Consider the following 24,231-nt stretch of genomic DNA (forward strand, 5'->3'; position numbering starts at 1 on the left):
TGAACTAACTAGTGATATGCAAAGAATATACCCTCAGATCTTTTTGCCTCGAGAGAACATTTATGATTGTCTTATCTATAGCTAATCATGCTTTGCTAGACAAATAAAGATCTACACTTAACATGATGAAGTTGCATTCTCTGGACTGGGAAATGGAACGTTACAAGAATTACATTGTTCAGGGGATGGGAGGATGTTGATGAGGGTGGACGGACTAAGTTTGTATCACAGATGCAGCCATACACAGTCACACCCCTCCCATATGGCACCATCCCCACATTTCTGACAAACAAGCTCCCGATTGCCATGGTTACACATTGCGTGTATTTTGAGTGAGTACGTGAATCACTGGTGTTATGTTCGTCAGTATGAGCAGTAGGCTGTGGGTGCAGTAACCTCAGGACAAGTGAAAAATGTCTACTCATTCATCAATGACTGGACTGATTCAGAGGATAGACCACACAATAATGTAGGAATTAGGAGTGACTCTCTGCTGAGTCTTAGCCAATGAGGCCCACTCAACTGTGTTATTTGTATGACAGTGCAGTGCCCTGGTTGGTTTTGCAACCAGCAAACAAACATCTTGGTGCCTGATGGAGACTGTTTTGCCAATGGGATTCAACCTTTTGAAAGTTAACATTCTGATCCAGTAGCTGGCTTAAAAAGTGAACGTGCCAAAATGTAGCCCCTGTCATGCTCTTATTCTCTACTTTCCTCTCGCTCTGTCCGTATGTCTGTGTGGAAGGGGGGGGGGGGGGGGGGGGGGGGGGGGGGGGGGGGGGGGGTCTGCTGACTGGCTTCCTTTTTTGTGGTAATATAACAGAGGAAGGAAGTAGGCGCCTTGACATATTTTACAGGGAGCTTCCTGAATAAAAACTATGATCTGAAGAAGGTGGGGGGGGGGGGGGCACTTTAAGGGGACGGACACTTCCTGTGCAGCTGACAGGAGGTCTGAAATCATATCCTGAAGAATTCCCCCATAACACTGACTCCACCCAGAGAGGAGAACATCGTAACATGGACGACCTTCGAATGGAAAAAATGTGAGCCGCACATCGGAATTGGAATAACCAGGTGTGGGTTTGATGTTAGTTTGAGACATAAAACTACAGTTTAAAATTTGAGTTCCTATGGGACCTGTAAAAATAGAATGGCTATTAACCTCTGACACTATCTAAAAAAATAAAGCCCACTTTATAAAAGCGCTCTGGGATCACTGAATGAAGAATGCTAACATGTAAGCATGGAAATAGAAAGCACATAATGGAAGTAGGATCAGTGCAATATAATGTTTGTGTATGGCTCTGTGTAAAACGATAGTCTCTCACACACATTCTCTTGATGTATGTAGTCTCACCTGCAAGGCCTCACTCAGACTTCTCTTGTGTCCGTTTACTACCACAAAGGGCCTGGTCCTCTCCAGTGGCTTGCCGTGGTGGTGCTCTGAACCTAGGGACAGAGAGAGATGGGATTCATAGGAAAATCTTGTCTTATGTCGCTTGAGTCGCTATATTCAGATTCATAAATATCAGTTTGATACTCTAACATCAGGGGATGGAGAAACTATTTTGTTAGTGCTAGTAGTGACCCTAAAAGTTACATTCTAGTAGTCCGTGAACCCCCTTCCCCATTGGGCAATGCTAATGTTAAGATAAAGTCAGCCATATCCCAGACGGATATCCCTTAGTAGTAAGGAAAAACTAACTTGGTATACAGGCTTAGGTTAGGAAATGCAGGAAACCTACAGTTTTCATTAAATGGTTTCAATATGCCAGGAAAAAAGATCAGCATCACAATCTAAACTAAGCATGGACAATTCAAGCTAATTGCACAAACCAATCAGTGATGACGGATGTGCTTATAACAGCTCATGCTCTTTCTCAGCCGGCATATCTTCTGACTCCTTTCTTCACACACACACATAAAACAGACACAGCTGCATTAACATCAGTACAAGAGGCTCTGTGTCCCCTGTCCATTCCTAGTACAGCTGTTGTCCAGAGCCTGTAGTAGGTTAATTGTAGATGACTGGCTGGCTGGCAGGTGTCTCCAGGACTAAAAAGCAGCAGACCACCTCCCAGTGCCCATTTTACAATAGCCTACCTACTGAACAAAAATATAAAATGCAACATGTAAAGTGTTGGTCCCATGTTTCATGAGCGGGAAATAAAAGATTCCCGAAATGTTCCATACGCACAAAAAGCTTATTTCTCTCAAATTGTGTGCACAAATGTGTTTACATCCCTGTTAGTGAGCGTTTCTCCTTTGCCAAGATATCAAGAAGCTGATTAAACAGCATGATCATTACACAGGTACACCTTGTGCTGGGGACAATAAAAGGCCACTCTAAAATGTGCAGTTGTGTCACACAACACAATGCCACAGATGTCACAAGTTGAAGGCAATTGGCATGCTGACCTCAGGAATGCCACCAGAGAATTGAATGCTCATTTCTCTACCATAAGCCACCAACATCGTTCTAGAGAATTTGCCCCAACCGGGACTCGAACGTGTCCAGCGACTGTCAAGCCAACAACTTAACAGTTAAGCGAAAAGGTCCGAACCTCTTCACGAGGTAGATAGTTGTTGGGCTTGACAGTCACTGGGCCAGGGTTCGAGTCCTGGTCGGGCCTACACCCGAATTCATTAGAAACGTCTTGTACGTTTTTAGAAAGTAAAGGTATCAGATAAACAATTGTAATTGGCATGCATGCTAGGCTCCAGTATTGAGAGAGGAGGTTTAACCCTACTGTAGGATAGGCCTACAATTTAGGGTCATTTTGGGTGAATTTGAGAGTGCCCAGGCAAGGACTGAAATTACATTTTATGACAGTTCCATTGAAGTTGCCTAGGCTAAACTAGGGCTACTACAAATACCTACTTGTAAGTGAGGAGTGAGACGATTCTGTTGTTGCGTTCAAAGGAGACAGCTTATCTTGTGTCTTCTCCATCTCGGTCTTATTTGAGTTCAAATGACTTTCCGCCAGCAGATATTCCTGCGAGTCGGCATCGTCCAGTAATCCTAAACCGCTACTAGGTAACGTATTTGATTGAGTACCGCGAAATGTTACAGTCTCGAGTAGCACCAACATTACCAAAACTCGAGATGGAAACATTGTCGCGCAGTGACATTGGCTCGTGTCCATCAATTAATCCACGTAAAAGGTGTAAAACAAAGCATTCAGAAACGGAGAAAGGCAACAGGTTCTGTCGGAGGCAACTATATGGCTACTTCAATTTGCCTACAGATGCAAATTTCAAGCGAAAGTCCATGATAGGCATCCACTAAGGCACGCGTAGGAGCAGAAGTGTTGCATGGGCCAGTCAATCGAACTTGTAACTTTATTTCAATAGGCTTCATTCACCTGCGCCATTAGCCCACACCATAAAGTCCTGTAACAAGCCTCTAAACAAGACCGGCCCGCTGTCCGTAGCTTCTGGCTGCAGTTATCTCAGGGTCATATTTCCAGTACCTTTACACACAGTGCTACTACAACATATGTCCCTTCCGTAGCAGAGATAGGTCCACTGTGATGTCGTTAAACTACCCAAGTGCGATCTAGAAAATCTTAATTCCTGAAAGGCAGACAGCTTCGAACATGCAAGTCATTTGGGCACAAGACTGAGTGCGTGTTTACAGCGATGGTGTAATCGCATTTCAACCCCGGTACAAAGCGGGATTTTCTCTTGGGCTTTAACTCTTTACTGCCTGAATCGTTCTGTGGTCACATTCTAGAGAGCCGCGTATCCTAACAAACCTTACACAACATTTCTATATAGTAAGTTGTACAAATAATACAAAATCCATTTATAAATCATGCATTTTAAGCTAATTAAGTGTGACTAAACTATTATGCAATTGTATACTTTACACATAGGCTATTTAATCTGATAATATCATGTCATCCTATTGTCTGAACATCCCAAAGGATTTGCTGGATCTCCAGTTGTGTAAATTGTCAGCATTGCTAAATAACAACTGCAATCTGCTAAAACCTCTGGAGAACAGATGTTATTGTTATATATGTCTAGTCGATTTAACAATGAATTAGTCACAGGAAGAAAAAAAAAACTTCAGACAGGGATTCAAGGAAAGAAACCATTTCCTTCAGAACAATACTTGAAAGAAATGAGCCATGATAAAATTGAACAGTGGGTGCTGATCAGCTGTTCATTCGGCAAGTTTGCTTTATTGCTATTGAAAAAAATTGAGGACCAAAACCTGTAATGGGCTAATATGCTAAATGCCTTTAATGTATCTGCATGTGATTTAGGTGGTCGCTCTAATGGACATAGTACATGTCTGTGTCTGAACAGCTCTCCTCTGGTTCCCAGTTACTAGTGGGGACACAGGTGTAACAGGTCCTGCCCAGGTCCCTCCAGCACTGGGGACAGTAAGCCGCCTGGGACTGTGCACTCCACGGCCCGGTCACCCCTCTGCCTCTCCCCACACACACACAGCACCACCGCAGCCTGCAGCCCAGCCTCTCCAGTCTGGACAACACACCAGACAACACCTGAGCGGGAGAGAGTGGAGGTGAAGGGTAGAAAAGTGGGAGGAATAGAGAGGTAGTACAGTAGGTAGAAGGGGCAGTGTTAAATAACAGTACAATTCAGTGAAAGGAACATATTTGCCCTAATTAGATTATTGGGGGCCACAGGCCATGGATTGAAAAGCATTAGTGAAGACAGAACAGAAGAAAATACGAAAGCGTGCAAGACCGGATGGAGAGGGAAGGGCCCAGAAAGGAGAGTGGGAGGCGGCTGCGTCCCAAAGAGTTTGTCTGTGTTTGTTTAGATTTGTCTTGGAGATCATTCCCGGAAAAGAGTGAGCCCATTTGACTTCAAAATTAAAGGCACTGTCATGAGTTCTCAGAGTTCATCCAAGAGCCATCCCATCAACTAAATTAGGAAATAGAAGGGTTCAAAGGCCTTTAGGAAAATAAAGATATTTAAACTCTTTAATGAGAGAGTAGTTAAATACACAGAGTACGCACCGTTTTCTCTCCTATTCCTAGCTGCATGAGTCGTGTGCGTTGCCTTTTGGTGTATGAGATGCGCCTCTGAATTTGCAGGTTATAAAGGAACAGAGTACGCCTCTTCTCCCGCTAACAGACAGGCAGCCACAGCAAAGGGTGGACACACGGAGAGAAATGGGGCAGTCAGATAAATGACAATGGGCAAAGGGTTAATATAGTGTGTAGAACAGTATGGCCACAGACCAGCAAGACATAGAAAAGTCGAGACAAGACATGAAAAGATAAAAAACAGACTATTTTCTCTGTTGAGTGAGATATTTGAATCACCCTGACCATGGGTACTAGACGTCACCACTGCTGTATGAATACTCAATACTGTCCATCATGAGGATGATTCTGGAGCGCTGAACTCCCGAGGCCAGTTGGATTAGAGTCTGTGCGCTGCACACTTTCACCATGTTGCACTTCTCTCCCACATGCTGAATGTGCAGCAGCTTAATTTTGCGTGATTTGTGAAACTAATCCCCTTCAGAGAGCATAAGGGGAGGACTAATAACAGTAATGACACTTCAGCTGATTTAGTGCTAAGTGAAACACACAGATGGCAATCCTTCACTATCTACTACACCAGTCTCTCCCCTCGCTGTAGTTTCTCTATAGGTCTTTCACACTGGCATTTTCAACCCTTAGTCAACCCAGGCAGCAGGGCTATTCAATTACGATCCTGGAATAGCGAAACACCTCTGGTTTTTGTTCCTACTTCATCTATCATTGCACTCACCTCATCTGGTGTCCCAGGTCTAAACCAGTCCCTGATTAGAGAAGAATGAAAACCAGAAGTGTATCGGACCTCATGGGCCAGATTTCACACATGCATTTTTCAACCCGGGCCAGAATTTGAAATGCTCAAAATACCTTTGAAACGCTATCCCTGTGGTGGAAATGCCAGCATGAAAAATGTCTGTATCCCACTTTCCCCTCTGTTAATCTCTTGCCTTTAATTCTTAGTTTCTCTGCATATACCCAGGTATACTGGATGGATATAGATCTAATTCAGTCAGTAGAGGATGCCTGGTTGTTCTTTAAAAGTAATTTCCTCTCAATCTTAAATAAACATGCCCCATTCAAAAAAGACAGAACTAAGAACAGATATAGCCCCTGGTTCTCCTCAGACTTGACTGCCCTTGACCAGCACAAAAACATCCTGTGGCGTACTGCATTAGCATCAAATAGCCCCCGCGATATGCAACTTTTCAGGGAAGTTAGGAACCAATATACACAAGCAGTCAGGAAAGCAAAGGCTAACTTTTTCAAACAGAAATTTGCATCCTGTAGCACTAACTCCAAAAAGTTTTGGGACACTAAAGTCCATGGAGAATAAGAGCACTTCCTCCCAGCTGCCCACTGCACTGAGGCTAGGAAACACTATCACCACCGATAAATCTACAATAATCGAGAATTTCAACAAGCATTTTGCTACGGCTGGCCATGCTTTCCACCTGGCTACCACTACCCCGGCCACCAACTCTGCACCCTCCGCTGCAACTTGCCCATGCGCCCCCCCCCACCCCCCCGCTTCTCCTTCACACAAATTCAGACAGCTGATGTTCTAAAAGAGCTGCAAAATCTGGACCCCTACAAATCAGCTGGGCTAGACAATCTGGACCCTTTCTTTCTAAAACTAGCCGCCGAAATTGTCGCAACCCCTATTACTAGCCTGTTCAACCTCTCTTTCGTAAATCCCCAGAGATTGGAAAGCTGCCGCGGTCATCCCCCTCTTCAAAGGGGGTGACACTCTAGATCCAAACTGTTACAGACCTATATCCATCCTGCCCTGCCTTTCGAAAGTATTTGAAAGCCAAGTTAACAAACAGATCACCGACCATTTCGAATCCCACCGTACCTTCTCCGCTATGCAATCCGGTTTCCGAGCTGGTCATGGGTGCACTTCAGCCACGCTCAAGGTCCTAAACGATATTATAACCGCGATCGATAAGACAGTACTGTGCAGCAGTCTTCATCGACCTGACCAAGGCTTTCGACTCTGTCAACCACCGCATTCTTATTGGCAGACTAAATAGCCTTGGTTTCTCTAATGACTGCCTCGCCTGGTTCACCAACTACTTCTCAGATAGAGTTCAATGTGTCAAATCGGAGGGCCTGTTGTCTGGACCTATGGCAGTCTCTATGGGGTTGCCACAGGGTTCAATTCTTGGGCCGACTCTTTTCTCCGTGTATATCAATGATGTCACTCTTGCTGCTGGTGACTCTCAGATCCACCTCTACGCATACACCATTTTGTATACATCTGGCCCTTCATTGGACACTGTGTTAACAAACCTCCAAACGAGCTTCAATGCCATACAACACTCCTTCAGTAGCCTCCAATTGCTCTTAAACACTAGTAAAACTAAATGCATGCTCTTCAATCGAACACTGCTGGCACCCGCCCACCCGACTAGAATCACTACTCTCGACGGGTCTGACCTAGAGTATGTGGACAACTACAAATACCTAGGTGTCTGGTTAGACTGTAAACTCTCCTTCCAGACTCACATTAAGAATCTCCAATCCAAAGTTAAATCTAGAATCGGTTTCCTATTTCGCAACAAAGCCTCCTTCACTCATGCTGCCAAACATTCCCTCGTAAAACTGACTATCCTACCGATCCTTGACTTCGGCGATGTCATTTACAAAATAGCCTCCAACACTCTACTCAGCAAATTGGATGTAGTCTATCACAGTGCCATCCGTTTTGTCTCCAAAGTCCCATACACTACCCACCACTGTGACCTGTACGCTCTTGTTGGCTGGTCCTCACTACATGTTCGTCGTCAAACCCACTGGCTCCAGGCCATCTATAAATCACTGCTAGGCAAATCCCCGCCTTATCTTAGCTCAATGGTCACCATAGCAGCACCCACCCGTAGTCTGCGCTCCAGCAGGTATATCTCACTGGTCATCCCCAAAGCCAACACCTCCTTTGGCCGCCATTCCTTCCAGTTCTCTGCTGCCAATGACTGGAACGAATTGCAAAAATCTCTGAAGCTGGAGACTCTTATCTCCCTCACTAACTTTAAGCATCAGTTGTCAGAGCACCTGTACACAGCCCATCTGAAATTAGCCCACCCAACTACCTCATCCCTATATTGTTATTTATTTTGCTCTTTTGCACCCCAGTATCTCTATTTGCACATAATCTCTTGCACATCTAGCATTCCAGTGTTAATACTAATTGTAATTATTTTGCACTATGGCCTATTCATTGCCTTACCTCCATAACTTGCTACATTTGCACACACTGTATATATATTTTCTGTTGTATTTTTTTTTACTTTATGTTTTTTTACCCCATATGTAACTCTGTGTTATTGTTGTTTTTACCGCACTACTTTGCTTTATCTTGGCCAGGTCGCAGTTGTAAATGAGAACTTGTTCTCAACTGGCTTACCTGGTTAAATAAAGGTGAAATAAATAAATAAATAAAATAAACATTATACCATCATTTCTCGCCCCTTTGCCCCTATCTGTGCAGTACTGTAGGTAGGGCTTCAGTATGACCAGAATACGTAGTGTCTAATGCTATTACAGTAAGCTGCTCTCAGCTAAACACTGCTTTACTCGACACACGAGCCAGTGCATTTCTTACAGGATTGTACACATTGTGCTAAAGCCTATTGAATACATTGAAATATACCTCAACCAGCAATGGTGCACAAGTTTGCATGAACAATTACATATATTACGTCTGGATTAGGCAAGGTTTCTTCCTTTAGTCACGTTCCTATATGCATATGTACATGTTTATGGAGAACGTGCATCTTATTAGCCTAGAGATTCCTGGACTTGATTTTGGTGTTCATTTCATTAAACCCCCCACTGCTTCATTTGGAACAATTAAGGGAAATTAGAAGAAAAACAAGAATGCACACAACTGACCTTAATGAGGTAGCTCCGCTTAGCTGTTGAATTTCACACAAATAGAGCATGATGTAAATGAAGGCAAAGCTTTCTCCTGAACAATGATTTGTTTTATTCCCATTTATACTCAGTCGACCCAGTAGCTGCTCCAATTTCCTAGGAGATATCCGTTTCCCACCTATAAGAACTCTGGGGAAATCCACTCTTTGTGATATCCAGATCGACTGTAAATACTAACAGTATAAGGAGTGCTTCTACTTTGTAGGGACATTGTATTCTTTGTTTATTTGGATGTAGGTCGACCAACAGGACCCTACAGTTTGTACAAACCTTCCTGTGCCAAATTCACCAGGGATGAAAAAAGGAGAGGAATAATAAATGTTAGTCTGCCTATTTAAAAACGTTACATAGGCTGGACCCAATGCCAACATGAATATGTGCATGCTGTGTAGAGGCTCCCAGAGTTTTAATGTAGCTACTACTGATGTTCTGCTCACGGTGGGTGTCTTCACCAGGCTTGATACATTGTATACATTATATTATGACCTTTATTACTATATTGAACAAAAATATAAAAAACGCAACATGTCAAGTGTTGGTCCCATGTTTCATGAGCTGAAATAAAAGATCCCCGAAATGTTCCATACACACAAATAGCTGATTTCTCTCAAATTGAGCACAAATATGTTTACATTTACATTTTAGACATTTAGCAGACGCTCTTATCCAGAGCGACTTACAGTTAGTGAATACATATTTTTTTATACTGGCCCCCCGTGGGAATCAAACCCACAACCCTGGCGTTGCAAACGCCATGCTCTATCAACTGAGCTACATCCCTGCCGGCCATTCCCTCCCCTACCCTGGACGACGCTGGGCCAATTGTGCGCCGCCCATGAGTCTCCCGGTCGCGGCCGGCTGCGACAGAGCCTGGATTCGAACCAGGATCTCTAGTGGCACAGTTAGCACTGCGATGCAGTGCATTAGACCACTGTGCCACTCAGGAGACTAATTCCTGTTAGTGAGCATTTCTCATTTGCCAAGATAATCCATCCACCTGAAAGGTGTGGCATATATAACTGTAAGTCGCTCTGGATAAGAGCGTCTGCTAAATGACTAAAATGTAAATATCAAGAAGCTGATTAAACAGCATGATCATTAAGGTGCACCTTGTGTTGGGGACAATAAAAGGCCACTAAAATGTGAAGTTGTGCCACAACACAATGCCACAGATGTCTCAAGATGAAGGAGCGTACAATTGAAATGCTGACTGCAGGAATGTCCACCAGAGCTGTTGCATGTTCATTTCTCCAATGTCGTTTTAGAGAATTTGGCAGTACGTCCAACCAGCCTCACAACTGCAGACCACATGTCACCACGCCAGCCCATGACTTCCACATCCAGCTTCTTCACCTGCAGGATCGTCTGAGGGGGTGCTGACGAGTATTTCTGTCTGTAATAAAAGCCATTTTGTGGAGAAAAACTCATTCTGATTGGCTCGGCCTGGCTATGCCCTCCCAGGCCCACCCATGTCTGTACCCTTGCCCAGTCATGTGAAATCCATAGATTAGGGCCTACTTTATTTATATTGACTGATTTCCTTATATGAACTGTAACTCAGTAAAATCTTTGAAATTGTTCCATGTCGCGTTTATATTATATATATATATATATATACATACATACATACATACACACACACCTTTCTTTTTACCTATTGACAGTTGAAACTTCAGAGAAACCATCCAATTTATCAGCAACTTGAGACAAACATACACTGTAGTGTAGGCTCTTATCAAGATAACGTTCAATTATCAGATTTAAGAGCTGAGATTACCTTTAGAAGATTTAAGAGCTAAGATTACCTTTAGAAGATTTAAGAGCTGAGATTACCTTCAGAGGATTTCAGCTCTACATGTATGACTGGGACAAGGTGTTAATGTGAGAACTATAATTAACACAAATACTACGGATTACATACATGTAGGCATGCCGAATGTGCCGTGAATACGTTATACATTGTGTCATACATCCGATTTACAGTATGCAGAGGTTTCATTCAACCAAGAGGATGGTAGGTGTGGTTGAGAGGGTGTATGTGTGGCCTCACCTTGGGGAAGTAGAAGGCAGCGATGACCCTGCGCAGGCGGTTGCTATACACCTGCAGGCAGCACATCAGAGCCATCATCATAAGGGGCACAAAACTCCACAGGTAGTCCTCTGTGGTGAGGGCCCTCGGCTGGGGCAGACAGTCAGAGAGAATAAAAAGAGAGGGGGATTGTTGTTGATCTTGTAACTGTTGCCATGATTTGACTAATCTGTGGTCCCACTTAATCCTGAACATTATTAGCACATCCTATGAGAATGCCCATTTTATAGTGCATGGATAACTCCTAGTTGTCATCCTGCACATGGAGCAGACATGTGACGCTACAGTATGTGTGTTCAATGCCTCTTTACAACACTGTCTAAACTATCTAGCCAAGACAAGGCTGTACACTACTAGACCTGAGCAGATTAGTGTTGTAGCCAGACAGATACAGGTAACATTAGCTAGCCACAACACACACGTCTGGCACATCAGTCTTTGGCACATTGAGCAGTGAGACATAACAGCAGAGAGGCCACATACGCTGGTTACTAGACTGCATATCCAGGTTGGAGGAGGTGTTGAAGGCACCAATGGTCTTCCTCAGCAGCTTGGCATTCATGGACTGTCCTCCCACCTTGATGTCTATGTGGTGGCTACCTGTGGAACATAGTGGCATGAGTTAACACAACCACACCGTGACAATGATATGGTACAGGAGAAAGAGTGTGTGACTCACTGGTGAGGGAGAACTCTGTGAAAGTGTGTCTGCGGATGATGTCAAAGATGCGGTAGAGCACCATATCGACAGCCAGTAGCACACAGACAAACACAGCCAGAGAGACTACCTGCAGCAGACCCGCCATCTGTGGCCCAATGACACAGATCTGGGATTAGACTTGGAAAGATTGTTCTTCAGTCTACACAACCCTAAGGACAGATAGTAATGAACAAGTCATTGGAGCAAAGTATTGGATTGAAATCCACTCAGGAGAGAGGAGCAACACACCACTAGTTTAAGCTCACTGGGATGCATGTACAGGCTCCGAGGGTTGATGAAAAGGCCCCGCTCAGCTTTCTTCAAAGGTAACAGATAACATTTGTCCTGAAATGTCAAACGTACATATCAGCTTCCAAACATTATACACTTACCTACGTATTTATTTGGACAGTGAAGCTAAGACGTTTAATTTGGCTCTATACTCCAGCATTTTGGATTTGAGATCAAATGTTTTATATATGAGGCGACAGTACAGAATGTCACCTTTTATTTGAGGGTGTTTTCATACATATCTATTTTAGAAATGAAAGCACGTTATGTATCTAGTCCCCCATTTGAAGGTATAAGTGATTGGACAAATTCACATAGTGTATTACATTTAGTCAAAAGTTTAGTATTTAGTCCCATATTCCATGTGATAACTACATCAAGCTTGTGACTGCAAACTTGTTGGATGCATTTGAAGTTTGTTTTGGTTGTGTTTCAGATTATGTTGTGCCCAATAGAAATGAATGGTAAATAATGTATTGTGTCACTTTTATTGTAAATAAGAATAGAATATGTTTCTGAACACTTCTTCATTATGCTACCATGATTACGGATAATCCTGAATGAATCGTGAATAATGAGTGAGAAAGTTAAAGATATAAATATCATACCCCACCAAAAAATGCTAGCCTCCCCATTATTAGCAATGGTAAGAGGTTTGCATGTTTTGGGGGCATGATCTTTGTGCGTCTTATTCACTAGTCATTATTCACAATTTATTCATGATTACCCGTAATCATGGTAGCATCCACATTAATATAGAATTGTTTAGAAACATATTATATACTTATTTACAATAACAGTGACTCCAAAATTACACAATACATTATTTACCATTGCTTCTATTGGGCACAACATAATCTGAAACAAACTGCAAATACATCCAACAAGTTTGATGTAGTCATTGTGTGCTAGGAATATGGGACCTATGACACCTTCAAATGGGGGGGGACTAGATGTATATAGTGCATTAATTTCTAAACAGTAAAGCAGATATGTATGAAAATACCCTCAAATAAAAAGGTCACATTCTGTACTGTCGCCTCATAAAACATTTGATCTCAAATCCAAAATGCTGGAGTATAGAGCCAAATTAAACATTTCAGCTTCACTGTCCAAATAAATACGTAGGGGAGTGTACATACGGTATACAGTATAAGCACATGTATACATACTTATCTCCTTCTCCTGGCATCAATCTGTCTGAAGTAGGTGGTGATGTAGATGTTGTCAAATCGAAAGTCTTGGGTATACTGCTTCGCATATCCAAACGCTCTTCACAGGAAGACAGAGAGCGAAGAGAGGCACACAAGTGCTGATTACATTAGATACTGTATAAACACTTTATAGAAATAAACTACATCATGGTACTGCAGTGAGTCTAATGCAGGGGTGCATGACTTTAGTCCTCAAGGGCTGCAGTAGGCTGGCTTTCAACCTTGACTGATTCAGACCTGGGAAACTAGAAGTATGGACTCTGGCCAATCATCGACATACTTTTAAATCAGGTGGCAAAACCCCCCAAAAATGACACTGCCACTTTGAAGAACTAAAATAGAACATCTGACACTCCCCTACATTAGATAGCATAAATACACGTCATTCCATCATATCTAGTTGCTGTGTGGTTGAGTAGGCTCACGAGGTGAAGAAGGTACAGGAGGAGCTGGATGAGGCCCAGAAACTGGTCCAGGATGACCTTGGTCTCCTCGAAGGCTTTACTCAGACCCTCTGTGAAATCCTCCTGTAGGGCTGAGACACCAAACACAGACTGCTGCTGCTCCTCCTCCTCCTCCTCCTACACACACACACACAGGAGACGGAAAGGTGGAGCTCAGGAACTGTACATAACATCTAATTAAAGTATTGTGCAAGGTGTATCTTCAAAAGAGTAAGGCATTATACAATTATTTTGAGTTGAGAAAACCTCCAAATGACCTAATTATGTGTAAACTGCAGTCTTGTATTTCTTTCATTATTTAACTGTCTTGGTTTTAGTGAGATCAGACAGAGGAGTTGGGCTGTACCTGGAGCTCTACGTTAGTGCTGAATTCTCTGGACAGTGTGTCAATGGAGAAGTTGAGCTTGTCGAAAGTTTGCCCAAAGTTCCCTTCCACTGGGATCTCCTCCCTGCACCAGGGCTTCATGACTGACAGGAAAAGCAACCAAGCAAACATCACTGTAATCAGAAAAGTATATCATCCCACATAACTAAAACACCTAGGCTACCAATGAAGCTGAACCCCTACCTCTCATGACGTCACAGAGGAAGTGGAATCTCATGGACACACACAGGATGTGGTTGATGACTGGGGCCTTGATGGCATTCATGCAGTCCTGCCACTTGACCTCAAACCACTCCCGACAGCGCTCTATCCCCTGCTCCACCACATCTGTTCCACAATGCAGAAAAACAGACGGTCAGTAATGTCAGTACATTCACAACTAATTATCGACCAATAACAACCGACTTCAATCTGCTGAATAGGTTTTTATTTACGCAAACCAATACTCAGTCACATCGCATCATCGTCTTTGCTGCATACAAATCCTGGGTGCTGTTGCCGGCAGCAACAGGGCCCTGTTTCATGGAGTCATAGCCAAACTGCCCCATGATCTCATCCCTGATGCTATGAAACTTCCTGCTCACACTCTTAGCCTCCTGACCCAATAATAACATGAAGGAAACGTTGGGGCATATCCTTGAAATATCAGTCGATAATGTGAAACAAACCTATTGAACTAATACAATAGTGAACTGTATTGCATTAGTGGAACTCAGACTGCTCTCAGCGCAGGTCTTCCGGTTTTGACTAGCAGAAGTGACTTTTCGTAGCAGGTTTCGAGAACTTACGCAGCAGGTTAGGATAATTAACGTGGTAGGTTAGGATAATTAGGTTAGGAAAAGGGTTAGCCAGAATTCACATCTCGAACAAATCTCGCTAAAATCAGGCCTGCCCTGAGAACAGTCTTGGTTTCCACTAATGCTATTCTGCCAATAGTGATCCACTGACCATGATAATGTGCCACTTACCACAATACCCTGCACCACCTGCATGAAGGGCTCCATCACCACCCTCCACATGACCTTGCTGTGTTTGATATGGAGCTCAATGTTGCAGCCCATAGAGAAGGCCACATCCTGGACATTACGGTGGATGTTGGCGATTGGGCCTGACAGGATGAGAGAACACACAAACGGTGATCAGAGGATTACAAGTTTGCACCACAGCGAAGCCATACTGCTAGCAACCCATTCGGCAAGTAGCAAGGCAATACATTTTTTCAAGAACTATTTCCAGTTTACCCCTGTAGAGGACAAATAGCATGAGGTACGCCCTGCCACGGGAGCCGAGCATGCTGGGAAAGATCAGGAGGACCGAGCAGCGAAAGTAGGAGGAAAACGCCCCACCCAGAATAGATACAGCTGAAAACACATACATAGAGCATGACTAATGTGTTTCCAATTTTTTTAACTTTACCAATTGACTCCAAACAGTGTTCAATTGCAGTACCACAATCTACTCACCAACAAAAGCATATCCTGCTAAGAACCTGTTTACAGTGGTCATTGAGACATTGTGGAAGAGCCCCACAAATAAACCTGGAGGGGAGAATTAACAAGACACGTTTTAATACAATGAATTGGCCAAATTATAAACTGAAACATTGTGAAATCTGTCAACCCTCCCTGCACTGCTGACAGCACCAAATAATGCTCCCAGGAAGAAACGAGCAACTGGGAACTCCTGTGACTGACTAAAGAGGAACCGGTGGGCAAAATCTGGCAGAACCCACCTACTGAACCTCTCCAAGGCTGTGACAAAACATACACTACACAAATGGTAAGTACATTGAAGTTGTCTATGTGTATCAAATTGATCCTCAGTGGCACAAACACCAACTCATTTTCTGGAATCTACTAACTGGAATGTGGTGCTTTTTTTATTCTTAGCTCACACAATTTAACCATCGTCACTGCCATTAAATAATTAGCTGGTTTTGTAATTTTGTATCCACTCGTTTTTTACAATCTGGAAGAGGGAAAAACTCCATCTTGGTGACCTCATAATGAAACTTAATTCTGTGGAGGCCTGCTACAATAACAATGACAATTCCCTTGTGACAGACTTAGAAATAAGAAAACAAATCGTATGTCTATGGTGATAGCATAGCATACATGGTCTTCAAAGGTTCGTGCAAAGTGGCCAAGCAGCCATGGAGTTTTTGAGGGGGGTCCTCAAGCGGTAAGGAAATATATTGTACAAATTGACATTATTGAAATGCATAGGCCTTCTATATCATGTGGTCATTGGTGAGTTTAGCCTAAATATCTAACCTTTTTGACAGGGTTCCCAGATTCCCAAGGCGTCGTCCACGAAGCAAGACCAAACCTTTCCGTGATCCTCGTCTGCGTGGGCTTGTGCGGAGTTTGGGCGGGTTTTTGTTTGGCCTATTCCTTGCCTCTGTGTACGGAATGACTGCACTGTTCGTACAGAACCAAGGACTGTGGTACTGCGTGTATACCACGATCGCCATAGCTTTCCTCACAGCATTTGGCATGGGCCTCTCCATCCGCGTGCGAGCGAATGTAATGATCATGATGCCAATGCTGTGTTCAAGTGAGTAGTCTACACCAGATTAAGATTATTGTTTTAACTATACCCCCCAAAAAATGCATATGTGCGTTGAAATGCACCCATTTACCCATTCAAATCAACACTTTGGCAACATTTAGACAGGTAGCCCAATTCGGATCTTTTTTTTCCACTAATTGGTGTTTTGACTAATCAGATCTGCTGTGAAAAAATCTGATGTGATTTCTCAAAATACCAATTAGAGGGGAAAAATATCAGAATTGAGCTGCCTGTCTAAACATAACCGGGATTGCTGCAAACTGGATATATTGTTTCCCATGATGGTGTAGGAATTTGTATGAGAAGGGAAAGACCACCTTTTTGTACGAAACAGGTGGAGGTGTGTACTCGTCATAGCCTACCTGCAACCAATTAGAGCACACAAACAATTAATTCAAATGGACCAATAAGTTCACAGTTCTAAAATCACATGGTTACCGTGGTGTTATGCTACTGATGATTTGTCTTCCACAGATTGTTTGTTTACATTTCTTCCATTGTGGCTAGATGGAGTAGGCCTACACCTCCATCTAGTGGTTGCGTCGGGGACAACAATTGTTGACAACTAGCATTGTAGCTAACCCTCATCCTTTTCCTAACCTTAACCTCATCCTAACTTGTTACGTTAATTCACCTAACCTGCTGCATTAGTTCTCCTAACCTACCACTCTAATTCACCTAACCTGCCACGTTAGTTATCCTAACCTGCTATGTAAACAAACCATCTTTGGCTACAAATTATGAGTATTACCACACCGGGAATGAACCTTTGTTTGGTTGTAGTCCGCCAGAAAACCCCACAGAAGAAGAACATAGAGGCACAGGCACCTCCAACCTGTTTACATCTTCCCCGGTTTGAAAAGAAACATTTACTAAAAATAAAACACTACGTAGGCTATCTTTCTTAGAGGAGTCGTGAGCAGCTGGTGACGCCTCCACGTTTCCTAGTAGCTCACCCACTGGCTCAATCTCTTTAGGACAGTCCATTTTGAGATGCCAGAAGGGCTGGTCCATTTTCTGTCTAGTGGGTCTGTCTAACTTGTTTTTTTTTTGTGTGCAAAATGATCATGATCTGGCTTATAATGAGAGCCTCAAGGGAAAAAAATTGTCCGGTGTCGGGGCCTCGAGGAAAAAAATGGTACCGGTCCGCCTCTGAGTTGTCAAAAGCAGTGCAGAGGTGGAAGATGTCTAGGTAACTGCTGTTTGACTTGACAGGAAAATAAACTATAGTTTTTAATCCCGGTGCTGAGCTTGTGTGTAGCAGCTAATTGCTGTAGGCTATGGGTGACTAAAGCTACAGCAGCCAAGGTGATAATGGCTGGAGTCATTTTTGCTTGTTTTTGCTTAGCCAAAAGAACCCGACTAGACCTTCATTCAGGGGTTAAAGTTCTCCATCACTGCGACGGCTTTCCATCATATGGATTCTGAGAGGTCGTTTTTGAGATCAGTGTAGGTCCTCAATAACTTGAATATGGATTCATAGGGATCACTTCAATTTAATTAATTTGAATAAATTAGGGCATATACAAATTAACAGTTTAAACAGTTATTCAATGCTATTTGTGATACAGTTTGCTGATTTCCCATGGCCAGCCATCATGATTGGTTCTTGGTCCCCCCCTAGGCCACCCCAGAAAAAAATCAGAGAAACGCCCTTGGGTGGAAGGAATGGCCTACAATGCATTAGCCAGTAGGCCAACTTGTTCTGGGTATCACTAATGCAACTTTTTATGAATTTCCTCACAGTGAAGGGCAAGAACTTCCTCTTGTTCCTCATCATCTCCATGTTGGTCCAGGGCCCCATCACCAACACCCTGGAGAACTTTGACCGTGCAGCGGACAGCGTGGTGTGTGGGGCCGAACTGGCCATGAACCAGACCCAGCAGCTGATGGAGCTTGCGGCTACACCTCTTCTCTGTGAGTCCAGCTGTTCCATAAAATCACACAACACAGCTGTAGTTACACTCATTATACATGAAGTCTCAAATAGTTCACGCTAGCTTTTTTTTCTCAATGGTCACTGATCTGGAAGGACATGGCAGGTGGAGACAATATGGCAGATGACTCATTTTACAATACAATTTCTACACAATCTATCTAAGTGTTCTGCAATGTCACACACCCTTACAAGCTCCTAATGTCCACTTGTTGCAGCTGTGCTGGGCAAGATAAAAGAGATCACCAAAAATGTCCACTCTGTGGCTGGGAGGGTACAGAACTTAATCAAGGCCCTGACCGAGTCTGTCCGCCATGTAGGTACGTCTGTGGGCCATGCTTATTCTAACGCTGTCATTATTTGAAGACACTGTTAGTACAGTTACTGTATCTAACAATTTAACTCTCCAAATGAACCCTTCCATTGATTTCTATTCCCTCTGCCCCCTGTTACAGCTCGTTCCCTGAGAAACGTGTTACACTTCCTGGTCGGCATTGGCGAGGTGTGTAATGACAAACTGGGCACTCCTTATAAGAAGTGTAACAAGCTGTTTGATGATGCCCGTGATGACTGCATGGAGCTCCTGTCCGTGTTCAACTTCCTTTGTCACATTGTGGATGGGTTCCGCCCCCTCTGTGGTCTCGCTCGAGGTTGGTTGACATGTTGTTCCATCATACAGTAGAATCATTATCCTCACTCACCCTTACTTACCTCAGCTGTCAGTAGTAGAGGAAGGGTAGCTGTTTGTCATAGTGTCAGAGGGATACATTATTGTCCACAAAGAAGCAGGTTCAAATCGCAAGAGTAGAAACCTGAGAGGCTTTAGCACATATACAGCTGTATCAATAGAACAAAGGAAATGTGAAAAGGACATCAATCACTGTGGAAGGTGTCTGTTATTTAAAAAATAATAACATATATGGTAGTGTTGTAGTTAGGTTGTCATATCTGTATTGTCATTGTCGCAGTCTTAGCTTAAGTTTTCTCTTAAAGAGCCATTTTAATGCACAACTTTGTTAGGGCACCTAACCATTACATATTTTATCTGAGATGTTTGTTCTCTGTTTTTAAGTCATTCCCAGCTAGCACATTTGGTTCCTTAGAAGTTTTGGGAACGTACATTTTTGGTTTCCCATTGGTTGTGGGAACAAAGCCATAAGGTTCCTTACTGTTAACGCTGAACGTTTTCTAAACCTTCTGAGAACAGAAGTGAACATTTAGCCTGTTCTGGGAAGGTACATTTTCAGGTTGCAGGGAGGTTCTGAGAAAGTTTTCCTATGGTTCTCAGAACATTGGGTTCCCGAGTGGCGCAGTGGTCTAAGGCACTGCATCTCAGTGCTAGAGGCGTCACTAAAGACCCTTGTTCAATTCCAGGCTGTTTCACAATCCTGCTGTGATTGGGAGTCCCATAGGGTGGGGTAGGCCGTCATTGTAATTAAGAATTTGTTCTTAACTGACTTGCCTAGTTAAATAAAGAAATACATGTGCTAGCTGGGTTGTCAGTGTTTTAAAATCTTTGAAACTCAGTTAAAATGTTTCCTTTTTTCGCACCCAAGCCTGTTTTATTTTTATTTTCATAGTAATGGTGAAAAATTGCTGACTACAAATATGTTAGCTCATGGAAAAATAGATCACCCATTGTTGTGAGGTTGACATCAGTGTGGAGGTACAGCACAGCCCTCCTCTCTGGTAGCTCTGTAGTGCTCTGTGTTATTCTTTAGCTGAGGAGGCCAGGGTAACTTAGGGGCCAAGGCCTGGTTAAAACCCTGCAGCCCCACACCGCTCTCAGGTTTCCTCTCACATTCCCCAGGAGGAGCGCAGCCGTGAGTCCCTCTGCCTCCCCCCTCCATCCATCTGCCTCCCCTGTTTTCTTTTCAAATTAATTATTGTTTCATATGCGCCGCTGCTCTCGGGCCAGCCAGGACCCAGCCGGGCACTGGTGACTTTTTAATCCAAACATGACCCAAGGGCCAGAGACAGGAGGAGGAGAAAGAAAGAGAAAGAAAAGATCAAACACACTTCCTGGCCCTTGGGAGATCTAGAATGCTGCTCTCAGCATAAAGTGAATGGAGACATTTCACTTTCTTGAACTATGGGTCATAAATCCTTTACAATGCTGTTTTATAAACCTGACATGACACTTGCGTTTACTTTTAATGACCGTTCACAATGGTTTTTATGAGTCAATAAATGGAGCCTGTGATGCAGAGATGCATTTGTTACGTAAATTAGCTATAGGTCATGTCATCTGTAGGTATGAGGACAGTAATTCCCAATACATTCCTCTCATTTCAGTTGGTCAGCTGTTTTGCATCATCCCTTCTTACATTGTTGGCCACATGAAGACAAAGATTGCTGCCCGTAAGTAAAGTGCAGAGGTACAAAATAATAGTTTGTACTACTTCTCTTTTCAAAGGTAGAACATTCTTCAATACCATAATTGTACTGTAACTCCTTTTTGATGGCCACACTAAACAGTCACAAATGCACAGTGGCACATTCTTGAAGTGCATGTCTCCTTGCTCTCCTCTAGCAACCATAGCAGCTTTCGAGAAGATGAAGAAGGAGTTTGAGTTCAACATATCGGCCTCTATGCACTTTGACATGAATGTGAACAGCAGTCAGTCGCTGCAGCAGGTGTCACAGGATATGATGGAGGAAGTGTCGGTGGAGCTGGGACGTTTCCAGGAAGTGATGGGGCTGCTAGCCTACATAGGCCTCTTCCTTCTGCTGCTTATGTACCTACAGTGAGTCTATATTCATTCACATGGGTCACGCAAACAAGGTTTGACAAGGAGCGGTATACTCTATACCAGGGTTTCCCAAACTCAGTGCTAGGGAAAAAAACAAAACGTGCACCGATTTTGGGAAACTCTGCTCTATACTGTGTGTGTGTTTTTAAAGGGCTGTCCTGTACAAACACAAGTACCTGCACCAGGATGACTTTGACAACACTTACATCACAGAGCAGTTTGAGGAGCTGGACCAGAGATTGGCTCGAGAGGGAAAACCCCCTGTCCTACCACTCAGCCAGAGAGAGGCCCGCACCTACATCAGACCATGTGAGTGGAGCAGGAAGAGAGGGAATGCACAGGAAAGAGGAGAAGAAAAGATAAATGGATTGTAGGGGGGAAGCAGTGTGGGTGTTGAGAGAAAAGGTAGGGAGTGAAAGGATATAGAAAAATTAGAAAATGAGAGAGAACAAGAATAAAAATAAAACGTCTAGAAAGGTGAAAAGAGAAAGTCAGTGTTATGTCATGTCATGGCAGTGAAAACACCCACCTAACCTCCCCTCCCCCACACCCGTCTCTGTCCTCTAGTCTCAGTGTACCTGACGGCCAGGGAGCGGCGGACGGCTGCCCTCAGCGCAGTGTCCATCCTCAGACACATAGCCATGGGATGCCTGGTGGTGGCGCTGGACCTGGTGGTCTTCTGGATGTTTGACCTGGTGCACCACCAAGCCCAGGGGGACATTGTGGCTAGAGGTGACATTGAGTCAGGCTACAGGAAAATAGATTATGTTCGGTTCAAGGTTATTTACTGTAATAAATACATTGGAAATATTACTAGCCACCCTACCCATCAGTGTACTCACAGGTGCATGGTTAAAAACAGGAATAGACGAGAGGTATAATGTCTGCATTCATAATTGCTTCCAAAAAGTATATTTACCTGAATGAAACCAGAAACACTGCAAACAAACCGAGTCTCAAAACATGTTTGTACAGCAATTTTGTTTGTACACATTTTGTTTGGGCTGCTATTTTGGACTTAGTTATTTTAGACATAATTAACAGTTTATGTTATGAGAGTAAGTGGTTGTTCGGTGTGATGAGTAACCTTGCCTGAAACCTGAAGAGTTGTCCTGAACATCAGTTTACTCCATTCTATTCAGTACAAAGGAATTAAACTGGACATCAGTTTCCAATTAAATACTACAGTACAGATTATTCTAATTAAATTGTATATCAAACTATATTTGGAACAAACAACATCATCCAAGACATTGTGTTCTCTCTTTGTGCTCTCTCTAGCACCCATCGTAGTGGCTGTGGAAGTAAACGGCACAGGCTATGCCTCTGACATCTTCAAGGACATAGTGGCTTCCTTTGACATTCTGCAGAAGGGCAACATCACTGTTCTCAGCAAGAAGTGTCTGATGGAGCCTTCAGAGCCAGACCACTCAGGATACATGCTCATAGGTAACACCTAGACTAGTAGTATTTAGTATTTATTAGGATCCACAGTTGCTGCCAAGGCAGCAGCTACTTTTCCTGGGGTCCAAACAGGAATAAAACAATGACATCAAAACAAAACAAAACAACAGCCTACATTATAAATACAATAATACTTCATACAAGACATTATTACATTATTACTCTTATTACAAATGTACAATATAACATTCACAATACTACATTAAATAAGGGATAATCAACGAGGGATATATGTGTTCTATGGAAAATCATGAACGACGTGGAAGGTGTGTTCCACCAAGCGCTAGTGGAGTGGAACTGACCTTCCATGGAGTTGCATTATTTTCCAGAGAACGCATAGAGCCCCGAGTTGATTATCCCTTTCATACCATGGCTATAATTTAACACATTTGGCACTGGAAATGTGTTCATTTGTTTGTAGAAATGTGTTCAACATCCATTAAAGTAGCTAGCAAGTTTACTAGATAGCTACAGTAGTGTCCATGGTAACCAAACAAACAGACTTGCTAGTTTAACTAACCAAACCATCAGTCCTAGCTTGCTATTATGAAAATCAAATTCAACAATACCAATACTGTGTTCAATTCGACTTTTGCTTTAAAAAACAAACAAAACGTAAAAATGAACTATAGTCATTGAATTCTACCTTGCGAATATACCGTGCCCTTAAAGGCAATCAGAAAGGAATGGCATGGTATAATATAATATTACATTACAATGTTTGTGTGTTAGAGAGTGTGTGTGTGTGTCTTTTCACAGTCCGTGTTGTGCTGTGAGGTGTTGTTTTATCTGGGGTTTTTTTATCAGATTTTACTGCTCGCTTGAGTTACTTGATGTAGAAGAGAGTTCCATGTAATCATGGCTCTATTTAGTACTGTGCGTTTCCCAGAGTCTGTTCTGGACTTGGGGACTCTGAAGAGACCCCTTGTGGCATGTCTTGTGGGGTATGTATGGGTGTCTGATCTGTGTGTTAGCTGTTTGAACAGATGGCTCGGTGCTTTCAACACGTCAATACCTCTCACAAAGACCGGTAGTGATGCAGTCAATCTCTCCTCTACTTTGAGCCAGGAGAGATTGACATGAATGTTATTGATATTAACCCTCTGTGTACATTTAAGGGCCAGCCGTGCTGCTCTGTTCTGGGACTGTAATTTGCTTATGTCGCCTCCCGAGTGGCGCAGTGGTCTAAGGCACTGCATCGCAGTGCTAGCTGTGCGACTAGAGATCCTTGTTCGAATCCCGGCCGCAACCGGGAGACCAATGGGGCGGCGCACAATTGGCCCAGCGTCGTCCAGGGTAGGGGAGGGAATGGCCGGCAGGGATGTAGCTCAGTTGGTAGAGCATGGCGTTTGCAACGCCAGGGTTGTGGGTTCGATTCCCACGGGGGGCCAGTATAAAAAATAA

The 24,231-nt window shown here is 43.3% G+C and overlaps 2 protein-coding genes and 1 pseudogene across 3 annotated transcripts in view; 1 reads left to right on the plus strand and 2 right to left on the minus strand.

Moving 5' to 3' along the window:
* The window catches only part of LOC311114351 (disintegrin and metalloproteinase domain-containing protein 15-like), a gene marked incomplete at both ends in the record, with an annotated part of 30,360 nt that extends 27,214 nt beyond the window's left edge, over positions 1–3,146 (minus strand). The window contains 2 exons of the mRNA XM_084157180.1: positions 1,358–1,449; positions 2,882–3,146. Coding sequence (XP_084013306.1) covers positions 1,358–1,449; positions 2,882–3,146 — 357 coding nt within the window. The remainder of the gene's footprint in view (positions 1–1,357; positions 1,450–2,881) is intronic.
* Positions 3,147–4,338: 1,192 nt separating this feature from the next.
* LOC311108307 (E3 ubiquitin-protein ligase DCST1-like) lies at positions 4,339–16,010 on the minus strand (annotated as a pseudogene). Its single transcript has 14 exons — positions 15,998–16,010; positions 15,345–15,464; positions 15,072–15,211; positions 14,550–14,699; positions 14,287–14,430; positions 14,065–14,186; positions 13,696–13,832; positions 13,213–13,312; positions 11,999–12,094; positions 11,729–11,855; positions 11,533–11,649; positions 11,011–11,153; positions 4,998–5,108; positions 4,339–4,494 (listed from the first exon to the last, which is right to left on the minus strand). The product of its transcript is annotated as an E3 ubiquitin-protein ligase DCST1-like (transcript).
* A 504-nt stretch (positions 16,011–16,514) lies between these two features.
* Positions 16,515–24,231, plus strand: part of LOC311108315 (DC-STAMP domain-containing protein 2-like) — a gene marked incomplete at both ends in the record, with an annotated part of 29,563 nt that continues 21,846 nt past the window's right edge. The window contains 9 exons of the mRNA XM_084150944.1: positions 16,515–16,659; positions 18,421–18,591; positions 18,829–18,930; positions 19,066–19,260; positions 20,906–20,971; positions 21,144–21,357; positions 21,515–21,672; positions 21,931–22,095; positions 22,645–22,812. Coding sequence (XP_084007070.1) covers positions 16,515–16,659; positions 18,421–18,591; positions 18,829–18,930; positions 19,066–19,260; positions 20,906–20,971; positions 21,144–21,357; positions 21,515–21,672; positions 21,931–22,095; positions 22,645–22,812 — 1,384 coding nt within the window. The remainder of the gene's footprint in view (positions 16,660–18,420; positions 18,592–18,828; positions 18,931–19,065; positions 19,261–20,905; positions 20,972–21,143; positions 21,358–21,514; positions 21,673–21,930; positions 22,096–22,644; positions 22,813–24,231) is intronic.

This window comes from Coregonus lavaretus, assembly GCF_964263955.1.
Source record: "Coregonus lavaretus genome assembly, chromosome: 3".
NCBI classification, from domain to species: Eukaryota; Metazoa; Chordata; class Actinopteri; order Salmoniformes; family Salmonidae; genus Coregonus; species Coregonus lavaretus.